The 25,998-nt window shown below is 32.5% G+C and overlaps 1 protein-coding gene across 6 annotated transcripts in view; it reads right to left on the reverse strand.

Annotated features, from left to right (window-relative positions):
* Window positions 1-25,998, reverse strand: part of Csmd3 (CUB and Sushi multiple domains 3) — a 1,205,819-nt gene that overhangs the window by 760,492 nt on the left and 419,329 nt on the right. For all 6 annotated transcript variants that reach the window (XM_074069090.1, XM_074069089.1, XM_074069088.1 and 3 more), the window contains one exon: window positions 2,625-2,737. In XM_074069090.1, coding sequence (XP_073925191.1) covers window positions 2,625-2,737 — 113 coding nt within the window. The remainder of the gene's footprint in view (window positions 1-2,624; window positions 2,738-25,998) is intronic.

The following is a 25,998-nucleotide window of genomic DNA, read 5'->3' on the forward strand; positions in this document are numbered from 1 at the left end:
TATTGGGCAAACTTTTCCACTTAAATTGATTTTAATTTAGATAATTGTGACATGAAATAATGTCCTGGAGCAATGTAAAAAGTATGATTACAGTTTCATGTATTTCTGCATGTCAAAATTATTATTTTTTTATTAGAGTGGTTTCCAAAATCATATTTTTTCATTAGATTACAATTTCAGCAATTACTTCTCGAACTGAACTCCTGCTACCTAGGTAAAATATTTCTGCAAGATAACAGAATTAGAAAAATTACCTCTAATGAGGAAAGTTTTGAAAGGATGCAATGTAGTGGGATACTATAGGCAATACAACTTTCCCTTCATCTTATTTTAAAATCTCAGCTTCTGCCTACATGGATCACTTTATTTCTTCTATATTCTGTAGATATAGATTATACAAAAATCACCTTGTTTTGATCCTCATTTTCTACTGAAAAAATAGAAATAACTCATACTCTTTGAAACACTTCCTTTCCATTTTATTTATGGAGAATTAATTGATATGCCATTTTCCAGTGGTGAAACAAGACAGGCAATAGTTGAAAATCAAATTATCTCTTGAAAATACTGTAGAAGTCAATTTAAGATCAATGAGTAGAATGCTAAAAATAATTGAACACACAAATCTAGTGGCAGTTTTGTGTTGTTGTATATTCCAAAACAACCTTTCCTGAGAATACCAATTTTATGACATTGTGTTGCATAATATAAATATAGTACCACTGAGGTTTTGAGATAGACTTGGCTTTTCCTCCAGTTTTTACATTTAAATATAAAATAAATGCTACCTCATTTCTATTTAGTAAAAGAGTAGGTGTCCAACTGAAAGTTTCTATAAATCAAGTAGAAACTTACCAACCACATGAATCACAGTCTTTGGAATTTCTGCCATGCCCTTTTCCTAACTCACTGCATGTAGGAATAAAATCATGTGGTTGAGAACTCCACAAGGAAAGGGTTCAAGCAACAGATAGTCATCATAATAATTATTTATTTTCATTATAAACTTTTTTTTCTCTGAGTTCTCAAGTGCACAAAACTTTATAAATTGTAATTTTGTCTAGCAGAGGGGGGCATAGATATAATCCCAGAATTTGAGAGGCTCAAGTTTGAGGCCAGCCTAGACTACATAATTAGTTCAAGTCATGCCTGGGCTACAGAGAGGAAGCCAGTCACAAAAGAAACAAAACCCCCCAAAATTAAATTAAATTAAAATTAAAAACAATGACAACAAAAACAAATTGGAAACTGGATAAACTATTTTTGCAAATATAAAATTGCCACTATTACATCTAGATAATATTAAAATTCCCATGCCTTAGCAGCTATTTTTTTTAAATTAAAAAAATTTTTAAATTAATTTAAAAATGAATTTTCTATGAATGTTTTTAAAATATAGCATTTGATAACTGGTAATATTTTCTAGTTTGAGTAATGATAATAAAGAGTATAGTTCTAAAAACATATTTACATTCATGTTTCCATCTCAGTTAGCAACTTTAAAAACAGAAATCATAGAAGATTTTCTGTAGCGGATTTTGTCTAAAACTTTTGAATTTCCTAGGGACATTCTTTTTTTGGTGATACTGGGGTTTGAACTCAGGACCTTGAGCTTGCTCGGCCAGCACTCTTTCACTTGAGCCACTCCATCAGTCCTCTTCTAGGGATTTTTATTACAGTGATATTCAATGTACTAATATGAAAGCTAAATTACAAATCACATTAATCTGATAATGTTATTGGGAGAAATTATTGATCAAACAGTTACAAGGGGATTATTGGTGCTGAAAATATAAATTAATGACTAAAATCTGTACTGTAGAAAACAATATCTCGTTTAATGCTGGTTTATTTACTAAGTATAAGCTGCCTAAAATCACCATATTGAATTTACAAAGTGCTTTGACTAAAGACTACTAAAGAGGAAAATATTTATAAAACAAAAACAAAAAAACAAATAAATGGCAAAATGTAACTGCAGCAAAACTCACTATTCGCTGAGCCATAGTTGATACTCTACCAATAATGAAATGAATTACTAACATACAGTCTACAAAGTACTTACTCCAAGCCCACATAATCCTAATGAACATCGTAGACTATATTTTCATTAATAGTCCATCTTCACAATAATTTTGTTCCAAAGAGATTTTCCAGCATAACACATCAAATACTATACCTTATTTATTCAAATTATGTCTGTTAATAAAATTGGTAGATAATAATCCTAACAGATTTAATTAAACTAGGAAGAATAAGCACATGGTGTGTGAGTATGAATTTTGGATGAAGAAAAGTTTACAACTGCAGGGTTTTGCAGAATTTTGTAGCATGCTCAATTGCTGAAGCACTTTATTTTATACAAAATATTATGTCTTTTGCTACTGCATTTAAAAGTCATAATATTTTTTACTCTAGCATTGTGCAAGAAAAATCAAATAACCTTATTACTGTAAAATAGTTTCAATCGCATTAACTCCTCATCGTTATAACGACCACTTTGGGCTATTCAAATGACCATTTATAAATGCTAAATATATTTTTGCTTCTATCACAAAAAAACAGTTGTGCATTCCAAAATGATTTCACACATCAAAAGAGACAGAGGTATTCCTTAAATATACCTTGATAAGGAGCACTAAATCCACGAAAGCGGTGATTGCTGTCTGTAACAAAGTGCAGTCTGAGCCAGTTTTTGTTGCTGATAATTGGTGGTGGTATATTCATTCCAGATAACCTGAATTATGAAAGACAATAACATAAAAATTAAAAAAAAAGCTTTTTGGCAGCAAATGTTTTGATTGAATTGGTACCACAAACATCTACTTGCATACAAAATGAATGACTTTGTTCTTTCAACTTAAGAGCTAGTGAAATATAAAATTATTCATAGAAGAGTGACATTCCAAACATGTATTTAATAAAGTTGCATGTATTATTAAAATCAACTGTAAAATTACAACTACATATCATTTTTGATTTATCCAAAATAATTTTTGCACTGATAACATATTCGTTGCATTGGCAATAATAAACACAATAGCTATTGAACTGCAGGTTGTTGTGTTCCCCAAGTCAGCATTGATGCATTATAGTTATGAAACAGAAATTCTTCAGAGAAATTGTTATCCTTATTTCCAGAGTGAGATTGGATGTTTTTTATCTCATACTCCTTGCTATTCATTATTTTAATATTCCACTTTGGATTGTAATTTCAGTACATCTTTTCATAGATCAAGTACTACACTTTAATGCAATTTCAAAATACCATAAATTTTCATGATTTGCTTTCATAATACTCTGTACTTCTATTATGCATAGAGACATTCTCAAACAGATATGTAGAAAGCATATGTATTTAACATACATGCTCATTCTCAAAAATAGTCACAAAGATACCATAATCTCCTTAAAACAAATTACTTAAAGCAAAATGTTAAAACTTTACTGTAGATATTGTTCATTATTAATGTATGAAGTAATTCTTGCTTTTTAATATTTTAAAGATTTGCAGTGAAATAGTTTTTCTGATTTCATACAAAGAAGGAATCTCTCTCATATATTTCCTGGGTATACCTAAGCATTTAAATTCTGGGTAGGTGATATGTTTCCTTGGTAACCAGGATATGACATATATTTAGTATTCTTCCAAGCTCACATTTTTCTTCCTAGAAGTAAACTAGCTGATTAATTAGTTTGTGCTTGTGCTTTCATAGGGGTTGAGAGGGGTTATAATTCTCTGTGTTGGACAATCTCTTATGCTAGGAGACCTAGCATAAGATGAAAGGGGGATGAAAATCCTGTCGCAGTACATGTGATCACTGGTGAATGGTAACCACAGTGGCACAAGGGCACTCTATCCAACACATAGCTCTCGTTAACTGACAACTCACCTTTCCTAGGATGTTTGGGGATGAGGCCTTTCTTTCAGTGAATGATTACCTGTCAATGGAATATAAATTCACGTCTATTTTATCCCTGAGTTCAGAGGTGCACAGAATGTTGGATTCCAAACTAAACAAGTTGGCTCTATTTCATAAGTATTTTTTTCATTTCTGTTATTGGTTTGAAATTATCTTTAACTTTTTACTACTTATTCCCTAATTTCTCTTTTCGTAGAGCTGGCTCTATTTATGGGTCGGGCAGCTGTTGTTTTTTTTTTAATATCTGAATCAAATAAATAGTTTTGACTCAAGTTTTAAATTTTTATCTTATTACTTTCATAATATATTCAGGTTATGTTTGTTTTTGTTTTTTAATTTTTTTGCTCAAGTTCCAATTCAGCAAAAAATATTTGAATTTAGTTCAATTATATTTTCAATAAAGTAGCATGGTTCATGCCAGATTTTGATTAGCAATTTGGTTCTGTTCAATTCCATGATTTGATGAGCATAAATGTCCATTAGGGAAAATTTAAATTATTTTGAGAGGCTACACATATTTCTAAATGTACTGACACTATAATGCATGGATGACTGTAATGCACTGAAGAATGGAGTTTGGAAAAACACCTTTTTCGATACCCAAAAAATGAAAAGTAACTCCACAAGCACATTAAGGAATGTGAGAGAGGAAGAGAGATGGAAGGCACAAAAAGAATAAGAATAAACATTCAACTTTTCAAGGAAATCTAAGATAATTTCAACATTAGAGTAAAGGAAAGTAATAGTTTACAACTATAATTTGTAACTTGAATTAACTTTAAGGAATGTTAAGACTGGAACAGAAAATGTAGAACTGCATAAGCAAGAGATATAATAACCATTAGGAGAAAATAATGGCAATTTATCAGGGGACAAATGGAAAAAAATAATAATCTCATAATCTTCCCCTTATCCACATGTGACATGTTCCAGGACTTCCAGTGAATACATGGAACCATAGTTATTACCAGCTTTTATACATAGTACGTTTTTCCTACACAAAACTTATCTATGCTAAGGCTCAATTTATAAATCAGCCACTGTGTTTGATCAATGCTAATTAATAAAATAATAGTTATAACAATAAACTATAAAGTTTATATGAATGTGATCTGTCCCTCAAAATATCTTATTATACTTTTAACTTTTCACTTAAAGCAAGCACTTTACAACTTCTCTGTGGCTTATCTGAATTGCCTGCATTACTGGCATACCAAATTGCCAGTCCACTATTCTTACACTTTGAGACTATTACTTAGTAAAATAAGGATTACTTGACCACAGTGCTACAATACTATGACAATCAATCAGATAGCCACCAAAGATCCTAAGTGACATAAATGCAGGTCACCAAGACAGTGTGCATACACTGAACAGAGGGTTGACTGACATCATTGACGGGATGGCACATGATGGCATGAGATTTCATCATGCTACCTAGACTGTCCACAATTGATAATTTATGAATTGTTAATTTTCAAACCACTGTTGACTATAGTATAAGTAACTGAAGCTGTAGAGTGTACAACCACATACAAGGAGCTGGGGGCTATGTCATTCCTGACAAATCTACATACTTTATGTAAAGAGCTAAGAAATTGAATTGCAAGTTACTTGTGACACAACATTCCTCTGCCATCAGAGAAGAAATGTAGTCATTAGTTTTAGAGGATCTACATGGGCTTTGCAGATTGTGATCACTTAACATTACTCATTCTTTTAATATAATTCATACGTATGGAACAACTAGTAGATAGGAGTCTACAAGTCTCCACTATTTCTCAAATTATTAGGAAAGCTGGGAAATGGGGGAAAGAAAATATATGTCACCCAGAAAGATCCTATTAATCTACTTTAGATAATTAACTTCTTAAGTACTAAAGGAGATATTTAAAAATAAGTTATTGTTATCCCTATACCAAATCACCAGGTCATCTGAAAGTAAGTAATTGTGGGTTCATTCTAAAGTCAATGAAAATCACATTTAATAATGTGATTATTTATTAATGTATTCATTTACTGAACAATTACTATATGACAAACACTAATGTTAAGGGTTGTAAATGTAGCAGTAAAATTCATGTTTTTAATACAGTGAAAATTTTTAAGAATTTAAAGATTTGAATAGATAATTTCAGATAACTGCAAGTAATGTATCCAGAAAAAAGAAAAGAACACAATGAAGAATTTGTAGAAATAAAGTTTCAGCCATTTTAATATATATTCTATGTCCATTAAAATATACATATTTATGATTATATGTCTTAGGTTACTAAAGTTCACTTTAACAGAATATGTAAAATGTCATAAATTTGTCACCTGCTATACTTATGTATACCAAAGAAGAATTCAACATGTCTTAAAAATACAAGGTAAAAAAGTGACATTAAATTTCATTGCATGTTCCACATCCAAATACTGACAATAATAGTATGATGTATTTTGCCATATTTAATCTAAGCATTTATATCATGTTCTTATGATGTAAATAACTAATTCACAAGTTGATATTTAAAATTGAATGCAACATTCTCTTATGGTTAATCCCTTAGAGAATAATTATATAATCCTTACAATATTCTTTTGGCAAGAAATTACTTATAAGAAATTAGAGAGGGCTCAAAGTTTTTGCCATTGTTTAGAAGTTCCAAAAGCTATAACAAGTTAATTCTTTGGTTTTCTAGCTTTCTGAAAATTTTCATTTGCACCAACTAGTTCCTTGGTATCTGTAAAGTTAATAAAAATTTCCATTTCTATAAAATCAAAATAATGTAATGAAATCTGTATTTCATCATCTTTACCACTCAAAAAGTTAGACCAGAACTAGTCATGTCATCACCCCAAAGACTCTGAAATTCCATATGTTACATAATTCCCCCACTTTCTCCCTCTCTCTCGCACTCTTGCTTGCTTCCTCTCTCTTGCTCCTTTACCTGTTATGAACTCCTTCCTTCTCTGACATGGAAATAAGTAGTCTTCAGACATCCTATATTCTCCATGACCTTGCTAAATTAATTATAGTATGGTCATCTGCAATAAGTTCCTGAGATTCACTCTTTCATCTGATCTCAGGACTTTTTCCTGTATTTTAGTTTATGGATGACATAAGTATCATTTCTTTTCCTTTACTCACATTTTCATAGTCATTCTCAGAGAAGGTGGATTCCATGGTTAAGCCAGACACCTAATCTTCTTCTCTGTCCCCTCATAGCATTCTGCAAACTTTGTCATGTCATTTATTACTTTTTATGGTGGCAAACTTTCTATTTTTTCTAGTATTTTTCATTTTCTTACAGGTTATTAAATCCCTGGAACTTCACACATTGACTGATTAATAGTAGGTGTAAATTGACTTTGTTTATCAAGAAAATAAATTAATAGACATTATTTGGCCACATCCTCTTAGTAGCTATGTATTTCCTTATAAATTTTATATGATAGGAAATTAATTCCATTTCATACCATTATCAAAAATTTCAGTTCTTTTTTTTATAGAAGACTCGCCTAAAATTCTATTTCCTTCATAAGTTTTCTTAAGTTCTCCTTGGCGAAGCTTATCTCTCTGTTCTCTAAACATCAAAAGCAATTGTTAAAACTATCCTAACGTCATGTCTTACTCTTTTTGTCTGATTATATTATCCATTTCGAAATGATAAGAAGTTGACAGCAGGATCCACATTGGATTTATCAAATCCAAAGCATATTTCAAGTTATAGATAATGAATGAGACTAATTAAATAAAGTGGTGTCTTATTAGAAATTTCCTCAAAGTACATTATGAATATTTTCTATCAAAAATACCTTGGGACTACAAGAAGTTTTACTGGCCAATAACAGTTTGAATTGCTCTTTTGTAACCAAATATTCTTCTCATAAAACTTTTTCTGTTTTACTTTGGAATTTATTAAACTCGTACAAACTCATACCCTTGCATTTCCATGGTGTGCAATCATACTAAATATCGTAGCCATGTATTTTACACTATAGATCCCTCTCAGAAACCAGAAGTATTATATCGTTTATGTCTAGATTGGAATGTATTTTAAACTCCCAAGAATTACCATTACCTTTAAAAATAGTCAGAAAAGAAAAATTAACAAACTTTCTGCTGTGTTCTGCAGAATACAAGTTGGAAATTATTTCAGCAATCAAATTAATTCATGCATGGCATGACATTAAAAAAATTGCTTCCATACTTTGCAAGTCATGAACAAGATGCTTATGGAGTGTACACATATCAACCTTGAATAGCTTGCATTTTCTTGTGGCAGATGTCTACTAACTTCTTAACCAGGTATTCAAAATCACAAAGCTGCAGAAGATAAAATGTAGGTGGTGTTAGCAAAAGCATCAATAAGCTAATCACTGTTCTATGTAACAGAATTATTCAAAAGCCATGTGTTAAAAATCCTTTCTTCTCAACTCCTAACTTAGTGACATCCCCTTCATATTATCAGTTACAACTGTAACTACACTATCATTTCCAATTTATCACTCATTTCCATGACCTATCCCCTAGTGTTCTTAAATCTCTTCCTCTGACATATCTCACTGTTTTCATCTTCTACTAGTTTCCATATTCTAAACAAAAAGAACTTGTGAGTCTACTTCAAATTGAATATATCAAGTCCATATGCACATTTCCCTCAGTTATCTTATAAAATATTTTATTCACATATAAAATTCAGTTATTATATAATAGAATTAAATTTATTTAAACATCTTACAGAAAATCCTTTTATATCCTAGATGTAATGTATGTATATTAAACCACCAAAATTTAATCAAGATAAAACAGAAGGTTTATAAGAAGTGAATTTGCAACAGAAAAGCTGTCAAGAAAGTACCAGATCTTTTAGATTTTTTTTTAAAGTGCTGGGAATAGAAACAAAGACCTCAAACATGCTAGACAAGCACCTTATCACTGAGTCCTAACCCTGACTTATAGTTTAAAGAAAGAAAACTTCTAAACAGATAGGACATAAAAAATTGTGCTCTTCATTTTAAGTAAGAGAAGAGGACATAACCTTTCTCAGCAAATTTTATGAAGTTATATTAATCTGATATAAAAACAAAGTAAGGACAAAATTTTGAAAGCAGTAAAAAAAAACCCTACAGACCAATGTATCAGACCTCAAACTTTGAAGTTAGTACAGACAAGAGCAGGGAATACTCTGGAAGCAAATAGATGGACAAATGGGACTGCATGAAATTAAAAGGCTTCAGCACAAAAAAAAAATGGTCTGTAAACAGAGGGGTCCACACAAAGTGTGGGAGAAAATATTTGCTAGCTATACATCAGACAAAGGATTGATAACCAGAATATACAGGGAGCTCAAAAAACTAAACTCCCCCAAAATCAATGAACAACTGAAGTGGACAATTGAACTAAGCAGAACATTTTCCAAGGAAGAAATCCAAATGGCCAAAAACCACAAGAAAAAATATTCACCATCCCTGGCCATAAAGGAAATGCAAATCAAAACCACACTAAGATTCTACATCACTCCTGTTAGAATAGTTATCATTAAAAACAACACCAACAACAAAGGATGCAGGGAAAAAGGAAGCCTTATACACTGCTGGTGGGAGTGTAAGCTAGTACAGCCACTTTGGAAAACAATATGGAGACTTCTTAAAAAACTAAACATAGATCTGCCATACGATCCAGTAATACCACTCTTAGGTATATGACCAAAGGAATGTGACTCAGGTTACTCCAGGGGCACCTGTACACCCATGTTTATTGCAGCACTATTCACAATAGCCAAGTTATGGAAATAACCAAGATGACCCACTACTGACATATGGATTAAGAAAGTGTGCTACTTATGTACAATGGAATTTTACTCAGCCACAAAGAAGAGTGAAATTTTGTCATTTGCAAGCAAATGGATAGAACTGGAAATCATTATCGTAAGTGAAATTAGCCAGGCTCCGAAGGCCAAAAACCATATATTCTCTCTCATATGTAGATTATAGAACTAAAACAATTGCAGTAATATTATTGGACATGGGTCATGCATTAAGATGAGAATGCATACAGTAGGAATAGGGAAAGGGAAGGAAACTTGAATGTGGTTGATGTGTTTACTGTATAGGAATTAATTTGGTAACCTAAAATTGGCAAGGGCCACTATAGGGAGGGGACTGGGGGGTAGTGAAGAGGTCTGGTAGAGATGAAACAATATGGATTGTAATACATACATGCATGGAAACAACACATATAATCTTCCAATCTCCCTATATAGCTATCTTTATCCCAAACTGGGAAAAACGTCATGTTTTTCTTTTTTATCTTTTGTGTTTTTTCTTCTACAAAATCTGAGATTAGGAGGGTAGAATAGGTTCTGCCAAGAGTTGGGGGAGGTGGTGGTGATGGGGGAGGAAGTGGCACAAATAATGTATACATATGTAAGTAAATGCAAAAGTTAAATCTGTTGAAACTGGTCCAGAAATCAGGGGAGGGAGGAATGAAAAAGAGTACCAGAGGGAGTGAATTCAAGTTTGATATATTTGATACATTGTAAGAAGTTTTGTGAATACTCCAATGTAAACCCACCCAGCACAACAACAATAACAATAATAAAAAACCTTAATATAAAGCCTGAAACTTTGAAACAACTCTAGGAAGCAGTAGGAAATACAGTGGAACCAATAGGTATAGTGAACAACTTCCTAAATAGAACTCAAAAGTGTCAGCATCTAAGAGAAAGAATAAACAAATGGGACTGCATCAAACCAAATTGCTTCTGCACAGCAAAACAAACAGAAGACTAAATAGATAGTCCACAGAATGACAGAAAATCTTTTCCAGCTACTTATTTGATACGGGACTAATATCTAGAATATACAGGGAACTCAAAAACTCAACCCCCAAAGTGTCAACACCCCAAATGGAAAAATGGGTACATATATTAAACAGGGAATTCTCAAAGGAAGAGGTACTAATAACCAGTCAATAAGTAAAGAAGTGTTCAACTTCTCTGGTTATAAAAGAGATGCAAATCAAAACAACACTTAGATTTCATCTCACCCCAGTTAGAATGGCCATAATCAAAAGCAATGACAAAAAATGCTGGTGAGGATGCAGTACAACAGGAACCCTTATACACTTGGTGGGAATGCAAATTACCACAACCACTATGAAAAGCAGTGTGAAGATTCCTCAAAAAACTAAAAGATAGAGCTGCCATATGATCCAGTGATATCACTCCTGGGCTACCATGGAACATAAGACAGGATATAATAAAGACACTGGTACACCAGTGTGCATTGCAGGACTATTCATAATAGTCAAGCTTAGGCAACAACCCAGGTTCCCTACAATTGATGGATGGATCAAAAAAATGTGGTATATATACACAATGGAGTATTACTCAGTCATAAGGAATGATGACATGTGGTTTGAAGGTAAATGGAAGCAATTGGAGGACATCAAGTTCAGTGAAGTAAGCCAGTCTCAGAAATATAAACCCACATGTTTTCTCTCATATGTGGAAGATAGATACAAAAGATAAACATACACACAAAAATAAGCATGATTATTTACAAACTCAGACACAGAACATGTTAGTAACACTGGAGCTACTCTATGAAATTCAGAGAAACAGGGAAAGGAATAGAGAGTGGGAGAGCATCAGTAATATCGTAAAACATAAGATGTGAAGGTAGAGGATACAAGGATGTGAAATGAAAGCTGTTGAAAACTAGTAAGTGGGAGGTAAAGGGGCAAAGGAAAATAATGGAAGGGGTTTGAATGAACCAAAGTAAAGTATACTCAGAGTGGGCATACAATGAGAAACTACTGTGAATATCAACTTAAATATTAATAATGAAAAACAGGAAAAGGTAAATTGTGTGTGGGGGTGTATTTCTGACAGGAGGTAGAGTAAATGAAGGAGATTTAGGTGACAGTATATGGTTGATGGAGTTCATATACCTATATGAAATAGAACTAAGAAACCTCTTGTGATTGCTTGAAGTGGGGGTAGGGAGGGGGGTTGAGTGGGAAAGACAATGGGGGCAATGTAACAAATGTACAATATAAGTCTAATTGAAATTGTCATGATGAATCCCCTTGTAAAACAAGTAAATCCTGGTAAAAACACTATTTAAAAAAAAAGATTACATGAGATGATGCATTAGAAAAATACTATCAAATTCAATGTAGCACATTTTAAAGTAACTGTAAACTATATCTTAGTGAGATGTATTCAATTTTTATAAGGCTAACTCAACCTTTGAGACTAAATCAATGTAATCTACTTTATCAACAGGATGTAAAAGTAAAAAAACCATATTTCAAAACAATTGCTACAGAAAATAGACCTGACAAAAAACCTCTTACTCAAAAGGTTTCAGAAGAGCGGAAATGTCCTCATCCTGAAAAACGAATACATGTAAAAAATTGCAACTAACATTATATTTGATGTCAATTTATAGAACACTTTCCCAATATAATCAGAAATACATCAATGATGTCTTCACTCACCAATCTCTTCAATATATAACTGAAAGATCTATCCAATACAATAGGCACAGAAAATTAGTAAGATGAATAGATGCTGAAAACAGAACCCAAATTGTCCCTATTTGTACATGCCATGGTTGGTTACATAGAAAATTCTAAGCTGTCTACCAAAAAAAGGGAAAGAAAACAAAGAAAAATTTTCTAGAACTAGTGACTTCAGTCAGAAGTTGAATATTTGAAAATTAATCACATTTCTACATGTTAATGGTGAACATGTGACTACTGAAATATAAAAAATACAACTTATAATTACTCTAAAGTAGATAAAATACTTGGGAATAAATCTAATAAATTATTTATAAGATTCAGAATAGGTATTTGGAAATTGCAAAATGTAATGAAAGCCATCAAAGATGTAAGTGTGTAAAGAGACAAACCTCATGAATTGGATTTAACATAGTAAGAATTTTGATTCTCCCTAAAATTATTAATGGTTATCATGCAATTCCTATTGAAATACTAGGAAAATTCTTTTAGCTTATGTTGCTATGGTCATTATAAAATTTATGTGGAAAGTTGAGGCCCAAGAATATCTAAAACACATTTTGAAAAGGAGAAATAAATCAGAAAAATCATTATTTCCCATTGATGTGTGCATTATGCTGCTATGTGAATGAAAATACTAAGATATTAATGAAGGAATATACTTACTGATTATTGGAGATGATGGAAAAACCAAAAATGGACTAACACTAATATACCCATTGATTCATGAAAAAGCAAGGGAGGAAATGAGTGCTTTTCCACAAACAATGAAGAAGAAATTGAGCAATCATAGGCAAAAGAGATGAATTACATTGAAAATAGACCTCATGTCTTACCAATAAAAATAGGTATGTTAAAAATTGATTATATGAAGTAAATGTAAAAGCCCCAAACACTTAAGAAAACATAGAGAAACCTCCCACTATATAACCTCTCAGTATATAACAAGTATAGTACACTATAGTGAAGTAGAATACAATAATATTTCAACATTTCAAAATTAATCAATATATTTTACACTGAGAAAAAATTTAAAAAGTAAGAACATATGTGCAGAAAAATATTTCAGAAAATTTAGCAACTATATTACTTAAGGTATAATGTCTCAGCAAAACTGGTAATAGAAAGGAAATTATTTTACCTCATAAAGGATACCTAACAAAAACTTACAGTGAGGTTTCTAGTAAGATCAGAGACAAATCATAGATGTTAACTCTCACTGATCTTATCCAACTTTGAAACATAAGTTCTTGTCAGTGTAATAAAAAAAAAAGCACACAGACGTTTAAAGAAGAAATAAAAGTGTTTCCTTTCACAAAAACGTTTCCTCATGGAGAAAATCTCTATGAAGCTACAAAATGCTCGTAAAACTCAAAAATGAATTCATTAAGATCCAAGACTGGAAAATTCATGTACACAACACAATGATATTTCTACATACTAGCCATGAACAATTATAAATTGAAAATTTTAATAATATACCACTTGCAAAATCATCCAAAAATAGTGAACATCTAGAAGAAAACCTATGCAAGATTTTATATTTTTCAAACTTCAGAGATCTGATTAAAGAAATCATAGATAATATGCTAAATAGAGAACTTATGCCATGTTAATTTATAGGAGGAATAAACATTGTTATAATGACAATTTTGTCCAAATTAGTTTATGAAAATGTCATGTGGCTCCTAGAAAAATCTTTTTAAAAAGAATATAGTTGAAAAGAATTATTTTAGTTATAGCTACCTCAAACAAAAATATATGGTATAAATAATGTGCATACATGTATGCAAATGCAAAAATGATAACTGTTGAAACTCTTCCAAGAATGGGAGGAAGGGAGAAAAGGAGAATGATGGAGGGAGGGATTTCAACTATGATATACTGTAAGAACTTTTGTAAATTTACAATGTGCTCCCAGTACAACAACAACAATAAAAGAATTTAGTTAAATGTCTTATAACATTTCATTTCAAACTACCAATCTATAGTACTGAAGATAATATGGGTTTGGCTGAACAAATATTCTTTAAGGTAAAGGAAAGAAAACAAACACTCCAGAAACAAATCCACACATACACATCATCAACTTATTTTCATCACAGGGGCCAATGTAATTAAATGAAGAACAGGTTCCCTTTTACCAACTGATACTGGAAAAACTGGATATCTTAAATGAACAACAAAAGGAAAAAAAATCTCAATGCACACTACATACCACATATGAATATTAACTCAAAATGGATCACAAGGTTGAATGTAAAAGATAAAATGTTAAAACATCTATAAGAAAACATGAAAGAAAATCCTTGTGATTTTGGATTGAATAAACCCTATAAGTTGTAGTTCAAATGTAAAGCATCTGTTCTTGAAAATGTAGAAAGAACTTTTATAACTCAAAACAAAATGGAAGACTAAAATTGGAAAAACATTTTTAACACTTCACTGAAATAGAGATAATAATTCAAAGAGTCACATGAAGACATTCAACATCATATTTCTTAGGGAAAAAAACTAAAATGATCTACTCTTATCCACTTAAGATAACAGCTAATTAATTTACTTCACTGGAAATTACTATAACCATGTTAACATGATATAACTGAAAAATTTTATGTTATAAGGTTTGTACATTTGTTGTGAGATTTTTCATATAGCTGGTTTAGAAAACAGTTTGGCAAGTTCATTTAAAATTAACATAAACTTACCATTGAACACATAAATCACAGCTATAATTTTCAATATAAGAAAAGTGAATCTGTAATTCCATCCAAGGACTTGGGCATATTAATGTTTATGGAATCTACATAATCAATAAAACACGGTAACAGTGAATCAATAAATAATTCTACTGAATGAATACAGTAGACTACTCTCACCAAAAAGAAGGAATAAACTATGGATACATGCAAGAATATGCATGAATTTCAAAAGCACTACAAGTAAAATACATATACTGCATATCATATGACTGCATTTCTAAGATTCTTTTTAGCACATTTTGTAAAAAGCCAAGACTGTACAAACAGAAATCAACACAGTACATGCGAATTGCTAAAGGTAAGGAGAGGTAAGTAACTACTATGTGTCATGAGGCAAGTTTTTAAGATGAAAGAAACAATCAATGTATTTACTATAACTACATAAATGTGTATGATTCTCAAAATGCATAATATATTCATAAAAATGGTAAATTTTTATACTGTGCCAATTATACCTCAATAAGAAAGCAAAAGTAACTTATAAAGATTTTTGAACTCCCAGTTAATAACACTAACAGTATAATACCTATATTTCTTGTGCTTACAGGCATAATACTGGAACAAAATTAATTTATTTTCTGAAGGGAAGGGATACAAAGTTATATTAACTTTCTGAGAACGTTTATTCTTATGGCTAAGGAACTATGCTCCCCTGTTACGTGTGTGTGTCTATATATATATATATATATATATATATATATATATACACTCCAGAAACGAATCCACAAATACACATCATCAACTTATTTTCATATATATATATATATAAAATATAAATACATATATATGTATATATGCAAAATATAAATATAAAAATCTGCTAATATAAATTTGATGTACAAATATTCTAAAATGTTTTTCTTTGCACAGTAAAGGACTACTTCCATTATTTGCCCATAGCTGCGTACCCAATATATTTCCATTTCTACAAGTAAAATACTGGTTATAATGATCTTTTTAGGCCTCTTGGATTGATACAGACCACCGGAGATGGACTAACAAGAAATTGCTTCAAAAGAAAATAGAACAATTTTCCCAACAACATTTGTTGAAGAGACTGTCTTTTCTTAATCGTATGTTTTTGCCACTTTTGTCAAAAATTACGTGGGTATAGATGTGTAGATTCATATATGGATCTTCTATTCTGTTCCACTGGTCTTCATGTCTGTTTTTATGCCAGTACCATGCTGTTTTTTATTGCTATTGCTTTGTAATATAGTTTAAGTCAGGTATTGTGAGACCTCCAGCATTGCTTTTTTTGCTGAGTATTGCCTTGGCAATTCGCAGTCTCTTGTGTTTCCAGATGAAATTTTGGGTAGATTTTTCAATCTCTGTGATGAATGTCATTGGGATTTTGATGGGAATTGCATTAAACATGTAGATTGCTTTTGTAGTATAGCCATTTTTGCTATGTTGATTCTAGTGAACCATTAGATCCATGGAGATCTTTCCATTTTCTGTAGTTTTTCTCAATCTCTTTCTTCAGGAGTTTGTAATTCTCCTTGTAAAGTTCATTAACATCTTTTGTTAAATTTACTCCTAGCTATTTGATTTTTTTTGAGGCTATTGTGAATTGAATTGTTTCCATGTATTCCTTCTCAGTTTGTTCATTGTTGATATATAGAAAAGCTAATGATTTTTCTCCATCTGCAAAAAACTGAAAATAGATCCATGTCTATCACCCTATACTAGTACCAACTCAAAATAGATCAAGGACCTAAATATCAGATCTGAAACTCTGAAGTTCCTATAGGAAGGAGCAGGAAACACTCCAGATCTAATAGGTATAGGCAAGGACTTCCTCAATACAACTCCAACAACTCAGCAACTAAGAGAAAAGATGGACAAATGGAACTTCACAAAGTTAAAAAGCTTCTGTACAACAAAAGAAATGGTCTCTAAACTGAAGAGACCACCCACAGAATGGGAGAAAATATTTGCTAGCTATACATCAGACAAAGGACTGATAACCAGAATATACAGGGAACTTAAGAAACTAAACTCTCCTAAAATCAATGAACCAATTAAAAAATGGGTGATATATAAATAGGTAGAAAACCCAAAACATGAACGGGTTTGATATCCCCACTCCAGAGGAGCTAATACAGAAACCTTAAAGCAACAGAGGTTATCGTGAGAAGGGGATCAGTAACCAGGGTAAAGATCAGTTAGAGATGAATCAACATGGGTCATAACACATGTGTACATGAAAGCAATGCTAGGAATATTTCGGTATAGCTATCCTCAACTCAACTAGCAAAAAAACTTTGTCTTCCTTATTAGGCTTGTCTCTTTTCTTCAACAAAACTAGTGATAAAGGCAGAACACAACCTGCCTGGAACTGAGGGGAGATGGGGAGAAAGGGTGTGGGAGGGAGGCAAGGGTGAGAAATGCCCAATGTATGCACATGTGAATAAATGAATAATAATAAAAAAATAGAACAAAGTAAATTAACCAACCACTTACTTTATCTACTTGACATAAATACTATCATGTATTATTTTTATGAAACTGATATAATTAAATGAATACTTTAGTTCTAGACTTCATCTTTTCTCATTTCACAACTTTTAAAACCATTGTAAAGATAGTGGGAACTTTGAACATAATATAAATGACAAATGTATGTATTTATTTAAGAGATGGTGAAGTGTAAGTCCCAACATCACCATGATTTTTGCTAGTACAGGAACAATGATATCTGAAAACTTATGAACTAAATTGCATGTTACATTTCTATTTCTTTGTCACTGAACAAAAATCTTATTTGTGTAATCATGGGAATAGAAATTTCACATTTAAGTGCATTTATTTGCAAATGAGTAAGGGAATAGTTAATTCACCTGCAGAATGTGTCAAATATGACTAATGAAGACCACTTAATTTTTTTGAAATCCCCTTCTTCTGTCACTCCTCTACGTAAACTGGATGAACTGTCATCTTAGCAACATAAATAATTATTATTTCCAGGGTAATATTATTAACAATAATATGCAATAGTTATTAGGGACCACTTAGTCCCTAATAGCACTGCATACTATTCTAAGCACAGTCATTTTATTTAATTTCAGAAATTATTACCTGCACAATATGACATACAATGAAGTGCAGATTTTTTTATTATGTAAATTGCTATAAAGTAGATGTATACTCTAAATAATTGTATTTAGCTGACAAGAAAATCTTCACAGTTCTTTTTCCAGTCATTCTAAGCAAAGGGGGTTTATAATTTATAGTTACCTAAGCCAGTGTATATTACCATTTACTTAGCTGGTATCTAACATATTCCAAACTTATGATTCATGGGCACAGAAGAAGAATAGGCATACAATGTGAAGGTGTAGAAAATATATTCAACAAAATAATAGCAGAAAATTTCCCAAATCATGGTGAAGTGTTGGTTATCCAAGTACAAGAGGCTTTTAGAAAACTGAAAAGACAAGACAAGAAAATAACCTCTCTAGATCATATAATAGATAAAACATTAAGTATACAGAACAAAGAAAGAGTATTGAAAGCAACAAGAGAAAAGTGCAAGGTCACATATAACAGAAACCCATAAGAATAACAGAAGATTTTGAATAGAAATTCTAAAGGCCAGGAGGGCATAAAATAATGCATTTTAGGCTGGTGGAGTGGCTCAGGTGATAAAGCACCTGCCTAACAAGTGTTAGGCCCTGAGTCCAAACCCTAGTACCGAAAAAAAAGAAAAAAAAATGAAAGTAAAGAAGATTATGGCTCCATGGTTTTAGAAAAATACCTCAGATTCATGGTAGCAAGGATCGGGTAACCCGGCTTTTTCTGTTGCCAACTAAGATACCACCAATACATAGGGTTCACATAATGTTCAATGAGCAACCCTTTAATGTCCTTTTTATAGCACATAATAGCCTGGGCAGCCTCAGTGATGGGACTAGAAGCAACTGTCAGCTGAACTGCTGTTAAGCCATTTCTCCTTTTTTTTTTTTTTTATTTTGTGGCTTCTTTTTTTCCTGAATTGGAAGTTGGAAAAGCAAGGTCGCAATGCAGAGAACAGCATAAGGAGTCCAAACATCTGGGACATCCTGGGATCTGCCATAATACATGGACATGGAACCTGCCTTTGTCACCTGCCTCTCCCATCCCAAAGCTGAGTGAAACTGCAACCCCATCAGCGAGTGCAACACATCATCTGCTCTGGAGGTAATCACATAGTCCAGAACAGCAGGTGTGCAGACTGCAACCTTGTGGAAAAGACTGGGGGTCAAATAAACTGAGGAACTATTTCACCTCCACCTGGTGGAGGTGGGGTAGAATGCTAACGTGACCCCGCCTGTGTGAGGTAGCAACATTGTGTGAAAACGAAACATTCCACCACCTTGAAGAAACTGGTAGTGAGCTGAAACTGACAAACATCCAAGAGAAAAGCAGTGGAACAGAAAGCTCAATTCTAGCTCCTATGCTTCTCCTGCAAGCAGTAGGGACAGGCAACTGCTAGCATACTAGCTCCTCAGAGGAACCAACTTACAACAGATGGCCCATTCCACCAAGAAAAGCTTAAGCTCAAACACACTGACACTATACCTGCCAAAAGCTACCAAGTAGGGAAGGGCAACATCAATTACCACACAGCCCAGCCTACCACCTTTAAAAAGGGACAGAGACACAGAAAGAAGCCCTGTCAAAAGTGTCAGCACCTGGATTTGAAATCAGAGGAAAGAATCCAGAACACTCATTGAACTGAATTTTTTAATTTAGTATTTTTACTTTTTTTTTCACTTTTCCAAAATTTATTGTTACCTATCTCCTGCTTTCACTCTGTCCAAATATCAGTTTGCTTAACCTTGCCTTGTTTCACTTTCTGTTGTCTCTCTCATTTTATTTGATTTTTATTTTATTTGAGGGGATTCATTCCTCCTCTTCCCTTCCCTTTCTCCCAACTGCCTCTACCTCCTCCACAATCACAATTCTCTGAATAGACTGCTACACCAACATTACATGTTACCCCTCATCCTGCTATCACTCTATAATCCCTGACAATTGCACCTTCCTCACACCCCATGACTGGACTATACCTTCACACACATTAGGGCTTTATTACCCACACTTCATACCTCTTCCCTCCCTTGCCTCACTCAATCTCCTTGTTTCCTGTGCTAGTGCAATCTTTCAATTACCTAAGTATCAATCTCTATGCAAGCAACTGTTATATCCCCAATATCTGCTTTGATAGATGATATCACCAAGGGCTTTCTTACATATTCTGTACATAGCTAGGTTGGCATTGAATCTGTGAATTTATCTCTGAGTTATACCTCCAGTTCAAGGAACAAGAATATTACAACATCCTAGCTAACAACTAAGCTAGTCAGAACACAGAAATTGAGTCAAGGGAAAGATAGTAGGTGATTAAAATCTCTCCAACTACTTAAACAACAACATACGAGCAAACCACAAAAGAGAAAAATGGGGAGGAAAAGAAGGAATGGGAAAAAACTAACAATAACATAATACATGATTTGGTGGAAAGTGAAGGGGATGAATCAGCAGTTGCTGACCCCAGAAGAATGATTATAAGAATGTTCAATAAGCTTAAAGAAAACATGCAAAAAAAAAACACAAAAACTCAAGACAAGGATTAAAAAAACTCAAGAAGACAAAGAAACAACTAAATGAACTCAGAATTTCAACAAACTCCAAAATGTAACTGAGGAGATTATAAAAAATAAAGATATGTGAAATAAAGAAGACAACACAAGATATGAAAGAAGAGTTTAATGAAGATATGCAAATTCTCAGAAAAAAGAACCAAACAGAAACTGATAACAAAAAGTGCCTTTAATCAAGTAAAAAGTATGGTTGAAAGGCACTCCATCAGATTAGAACAAGTGGAAGACAGAATTTCAAGGCTCAAAGGTTAAATAGACATTAAAGATAAAACAGAAGAACTCTTAGACAATAAACTTAAGAACTCAGAAAGGAACTCACACAAGAACTCAGTGACTCCATCAAAAGACCAAGCCTGCAAATCACGGATATCAAAGAAGGTGAAGAGGTGCAAGCTAAATATATATGTAATATATTCAACAAAATAAAACCAGGAAAGTTCTCAAATCTCAAGAAAGAGATGCCCATTCAGGTACAGGAAGCCTCTGGGACACCAAGCAGACATGACCAAACTACAGCCTTACAACAACTTATTATATTTTAAAAAATTTAGTACAGAGAACTTAATGAGAATGAAAGCACAACCTCTAAGTACATATGAGACACTGCAAAGGCAGTCCTAATGGGAACATTTGTAGCCATATATGCATATATTAAAAACACAGTAAGATCTCAAATGAGCTACCTATGCTGCATCTCAAATTCCTAGACAAACAAGATAGGCTAAACCCAAAACTAGCAGAAGGAGAAAAATAATAAAAATAAAGGCCCAAATTAATGAAATAAAGACTAATAAGTCCATACAGAGAATCAACTAAACAAAAAGTAGTTTCTTTGAAAAGATAAACAAGATCAACAAACCCCTGGTAAATGTGACTAAAATGGGGAGGGGAGACACAAATTAATAAAATTAGAAATAGAGAAGGGGAGATCACAACAAATTACCACAGAAATCTAGGGAATCATCAAGGACTACTATGAAAACTTGTATTCAAATAAATTAAACAATCTAGAAGAAACGGATAAAATAGATACATATGACCACTCAAAACTGAACCAAGAGGCTATGTATCACCTAAACAGATCTATAACAAGACATGGAATTGAAGCAGCAATAAAGAGTGTCCCAAAAAAGAAAAGGCCAACGCTTGATGGATTCACTGCTGAATGACACCAGATCTTAAAAAAAGAACTAGTACCACCACACCTCAGACTTTTCCAAGAAATACAAAAGGAAAGAACTCTGCCAAACTCATTCTATGAAGCCAGCATTACACTCATTCCAAAACCAGACAAGGACACAATAAAAACAGAGAATTACAGGTTAATCTCTTTTATGAAGACAGATGAAAAAATGCTCTATAATATATTGGCAAACAATTGAACACCATATCAAAAGATCACACCATGAACAAGTAGATTTCATCACAGGGATGCGGAATGGTTCAACACACACAAATCATTAAATTTAAGCAAAGACAACAATCCATGCAATCAACCCAATATGCAGAAAAAGGCTTCAATAAAATTCAACCTATTTTCTTGATAAAAGCTCTTATGAAACTAGGGATATATGACAAGACTATGGCCAACATCATACTAAATTGGGAAAAACTGAAACAATTTCCTCTAAAGTCAGGAATGACACAAAGACATCCACTCTTCCTACTCCTATTCAACATAGTCTTGGAATTCCTACTCAGAGTAATAAGACACAAAGAAGAAATATAAGGATTACAAATAGGAAAAGAAGAATTAAACTATCCCTATTTGCAGATGACATGATCTTTTGCATAAAAGATCTGAAAAACACCACCAAAAAACTCCTAGACATCATACACAATTATAGCAAAGAAGCAAGATACAAAATTAATTTACAAAAGTCAGTATTCTTTCTATATATCAACAAATAAGATCCTGTAAATTTCATTTACAATAGCATGAAAAAATACTTAGGAATAAACTTAACAAAGGAAGTGAAAGACCTCTACAAGGAAAACTATAAAACATTGAAGAAAGAAAAAGAAGACTAAAGAAGATGGACACATCTCCCAAACTCATGGATTTTTAGAATCAACATAGTGAAAATGGGTATATTACCAAAAGCAATCTACATGTTCACTGTAATACCCATCAATATTCCAATGGCAATCATCACAGAGATTGAAAAATCTACGCTAAAGTTCATTTAGAAGCACGTAAGACTGTGAATAGCCAAGGCAATACCGAACAAAAGGAGCAATGTTGGAGGTATCACAATATCTGACTTCAAACTATAATACAGAACCATAGCAATAGAAACAACATGGTACTGGCAGAAAAAACAGATATGAAGACTAGTAGAACAGAATAGAAGAACCAGATATGAATCCATACACCTATGACTGTCTGATTTTTGACAAGGCACCAAAAACATATTATGGAGAATAGACAGCCTCTTCAAAAAATATTGCTAAGAGAACTAGATATCTGCATGCAGAAAACTGAACCTAGATCCATGTCTCTTACCCTGTGCAAGTATCAGTTCAAAGTTGATTAAGGACCCTAGTATCAGACTTAAACTTTGGAAAAAAAACCCAAAACATGGGAAATGAATTGTACTTAATAGGCATAAGCAATGGCTTCCTCAGTAGAAGTTAGAAGGTGCAGCAACTAAAAGATTGACAAATGGGACTATATGAAATCAAAAAGTTTCTGCACAACAAGGGAAATGGTCTCTACATGGCCACCCCCAAAATGGGAGAAAATCTTTGCCAGAATTGCTATATGATCTGGCAATTCCACTCCTAGTGTTATACTCAAAGAAATAGAAGTCAGGTTACAACAAAGGCACCTGCACACCCATGTTTTTTGCAGCATTATTCACAATCACTTAGCTATGGATACAACCAAAATGCCCCACTACTGATAAATGGGTTAAGAAAATGTACTATTTATATACAATGGAATTTTACTCAGCCACAAAGAATAATGAAATTTTGTCATTTTCTGCTAAATGGAGGAAACTGCAGAACATCACCTTATGCAAAATTATCCAGGTTCAGAAATGCAAAAGCTGAATGTTTTCTTTCATAAATGGAATATAGACATAATACAAATACAGCAAATCTATGAAAACAGTTCAAACTAAGGGGAGGTTACATATGAGAGGGGAAAGGTAGCAGAAAAAACTTAAGAAGATAAATGTGGTTGATGTACTCTCTACACAAGAATGAACATAGAATTTTTAAACCAATTGAAACTACCATAATAGAGGGACTAAGGTAGAAGGAAGAAATATAGAGGAGATGAACTTAATTGTGCTATAACACATATATTCATGGAAGTGCCAGAAGAAACTCCCTGTATAGCTATCTCAAACAAGCAAAAATGTCTTTTTTTTCTTTTTCTTTTTTTTTTTTCTTATCAAAGTTAGAGAATAGAAAGGTAGAATAAGTCCTACTGAGGGGGTTGTGGTTGATAAGCCATGGGAGGAGAGAAGAGGTGGGGAAATGGTGAAGGAGGATGAATGTGGTGAAAATATTGTGTACAAGTATGTGAATGAAAAAATGATACTTGTTGAAATTATTGCAGGAATGGGGGGAGAAGGGGATGAAGAAGAATGGTGGAGGGAGTGAATTCAGGTATGATACATTTGATGCATTGCATGAACTTTTGTAAATGTCACAACGTACCTCCACCCAGCACAACAATTAAAAAGTGATGCACTTTAATTCCTGAAAGAACATAACTGTCAACCTAAATTATGGTATCCAGGAAACTTTTCTTTCATAATTGAAGTGGTACTAAATCCTTCAATGGTATACAAAAACCAAAGGAATATGTTCCCACTAAACCAGCATGGAAGCAGATAGCTAAAAGAATTCAACATCAGAAGAGGAGATTACTACAACAATGAGGTTATAGGAAAGAATAAATCTCACTAAAAAAACAGATAAATAAATGAGAATTATGAAAGGATCAAACATTATCAAAACAAAAAATGCCTTTAATAACACAAGTGTTAATTGTATCCATTCTCCAATTAAAAGACTTAAACTTGTCCATTGTAAACAAAAACAAGACTCAAATGTTTATAATCCATATGAAATTAATTTTGCTTACAAAGTTAAATACAACTTAAAGTGAAAAGATAGGAAAAGATATTCTAAGAAAACAGAGACTGATAGTGAACAACCATAGCTACATTCATATATGACAAAGTAAGCTTCAAGCCAAAATTTATGAGATGAGATAAAGGTCACTTCTTACTTGATCTTCCATCAAGAAGATATAACAATTGGAAATATGCATACACCAAATACTGGTGTATCCAAATTCATAAGACAACTGGGCAGGAAAATGCAGATAGACTAAAACATAATGATTATAATCAGTCATGCTTATTAATAGGTCATTCAAGTGAAAAAATCAATGAAAATACTTCAGAATTAAACAACAGTACAAATGAAATAGATTTAACAACTATATGCAGCATATTCTACCCAAATCTGTAGACTATGCATGTTTTTCAGCAGCATGGAACTTTCTTCAGTATAGATCATATTTTTGGATATAAAGAAATCTTAACAAACACAAGAAAACTAAAATAACTCCTGTATTTATTTCCTCAAAGGAATAAAAGTAGAAGTCAACAGCAAGAGAAATTATTAATAATGTGAATTCTTGGAGACTTAGCAATATACTTTTGAGGTGGGTAACCAAAAAAATAAGGGGGTAAATAAAAAACTCTTAGAAGAATTGAAAATGAAACCACAACATGCCAAAATGGAGAAGATACAATGACAACGATCTTGAGAAGAAAGTCCATGGGTATGAGTTTCAACATTAAAATTCAAAGAGATCTCAAGGTAATAATCTTACGATGCATCTCAAGACCTTAGAAGAACAAGAACAGCCAATCCCAAAATTAATAGAAGGAAAGAAACAATAAAAATCAGAGGTGAAATTAATAAAATGAAAAGAAAAATAGAAGACACAAATTAATGAATTTAGAGACAAAATGGTAACATTATGCTAGATGCTACTAAAACCCAGAGGATCATTAAAAAGTATTTTGAAATTACTTAAACAGATCAATAATTAGCAATAAAATTAAAAACAGCAATTAAAATTAGAATGTCCCAACAGATGGATTCACTGTTGAATT

Source organism: Castor canadensis, chromosome 3 (genome assembly GCF_047511655.1).
Source record: "Castor canadensis chromosome 3, mCasCan1.hap1v2, whole genome shotgun sequence".
NCBI lineage: Eukaryota > Metazoa > Chordata > Mammalia > Rodentia > Castoridae > Castor > Castor canadensis.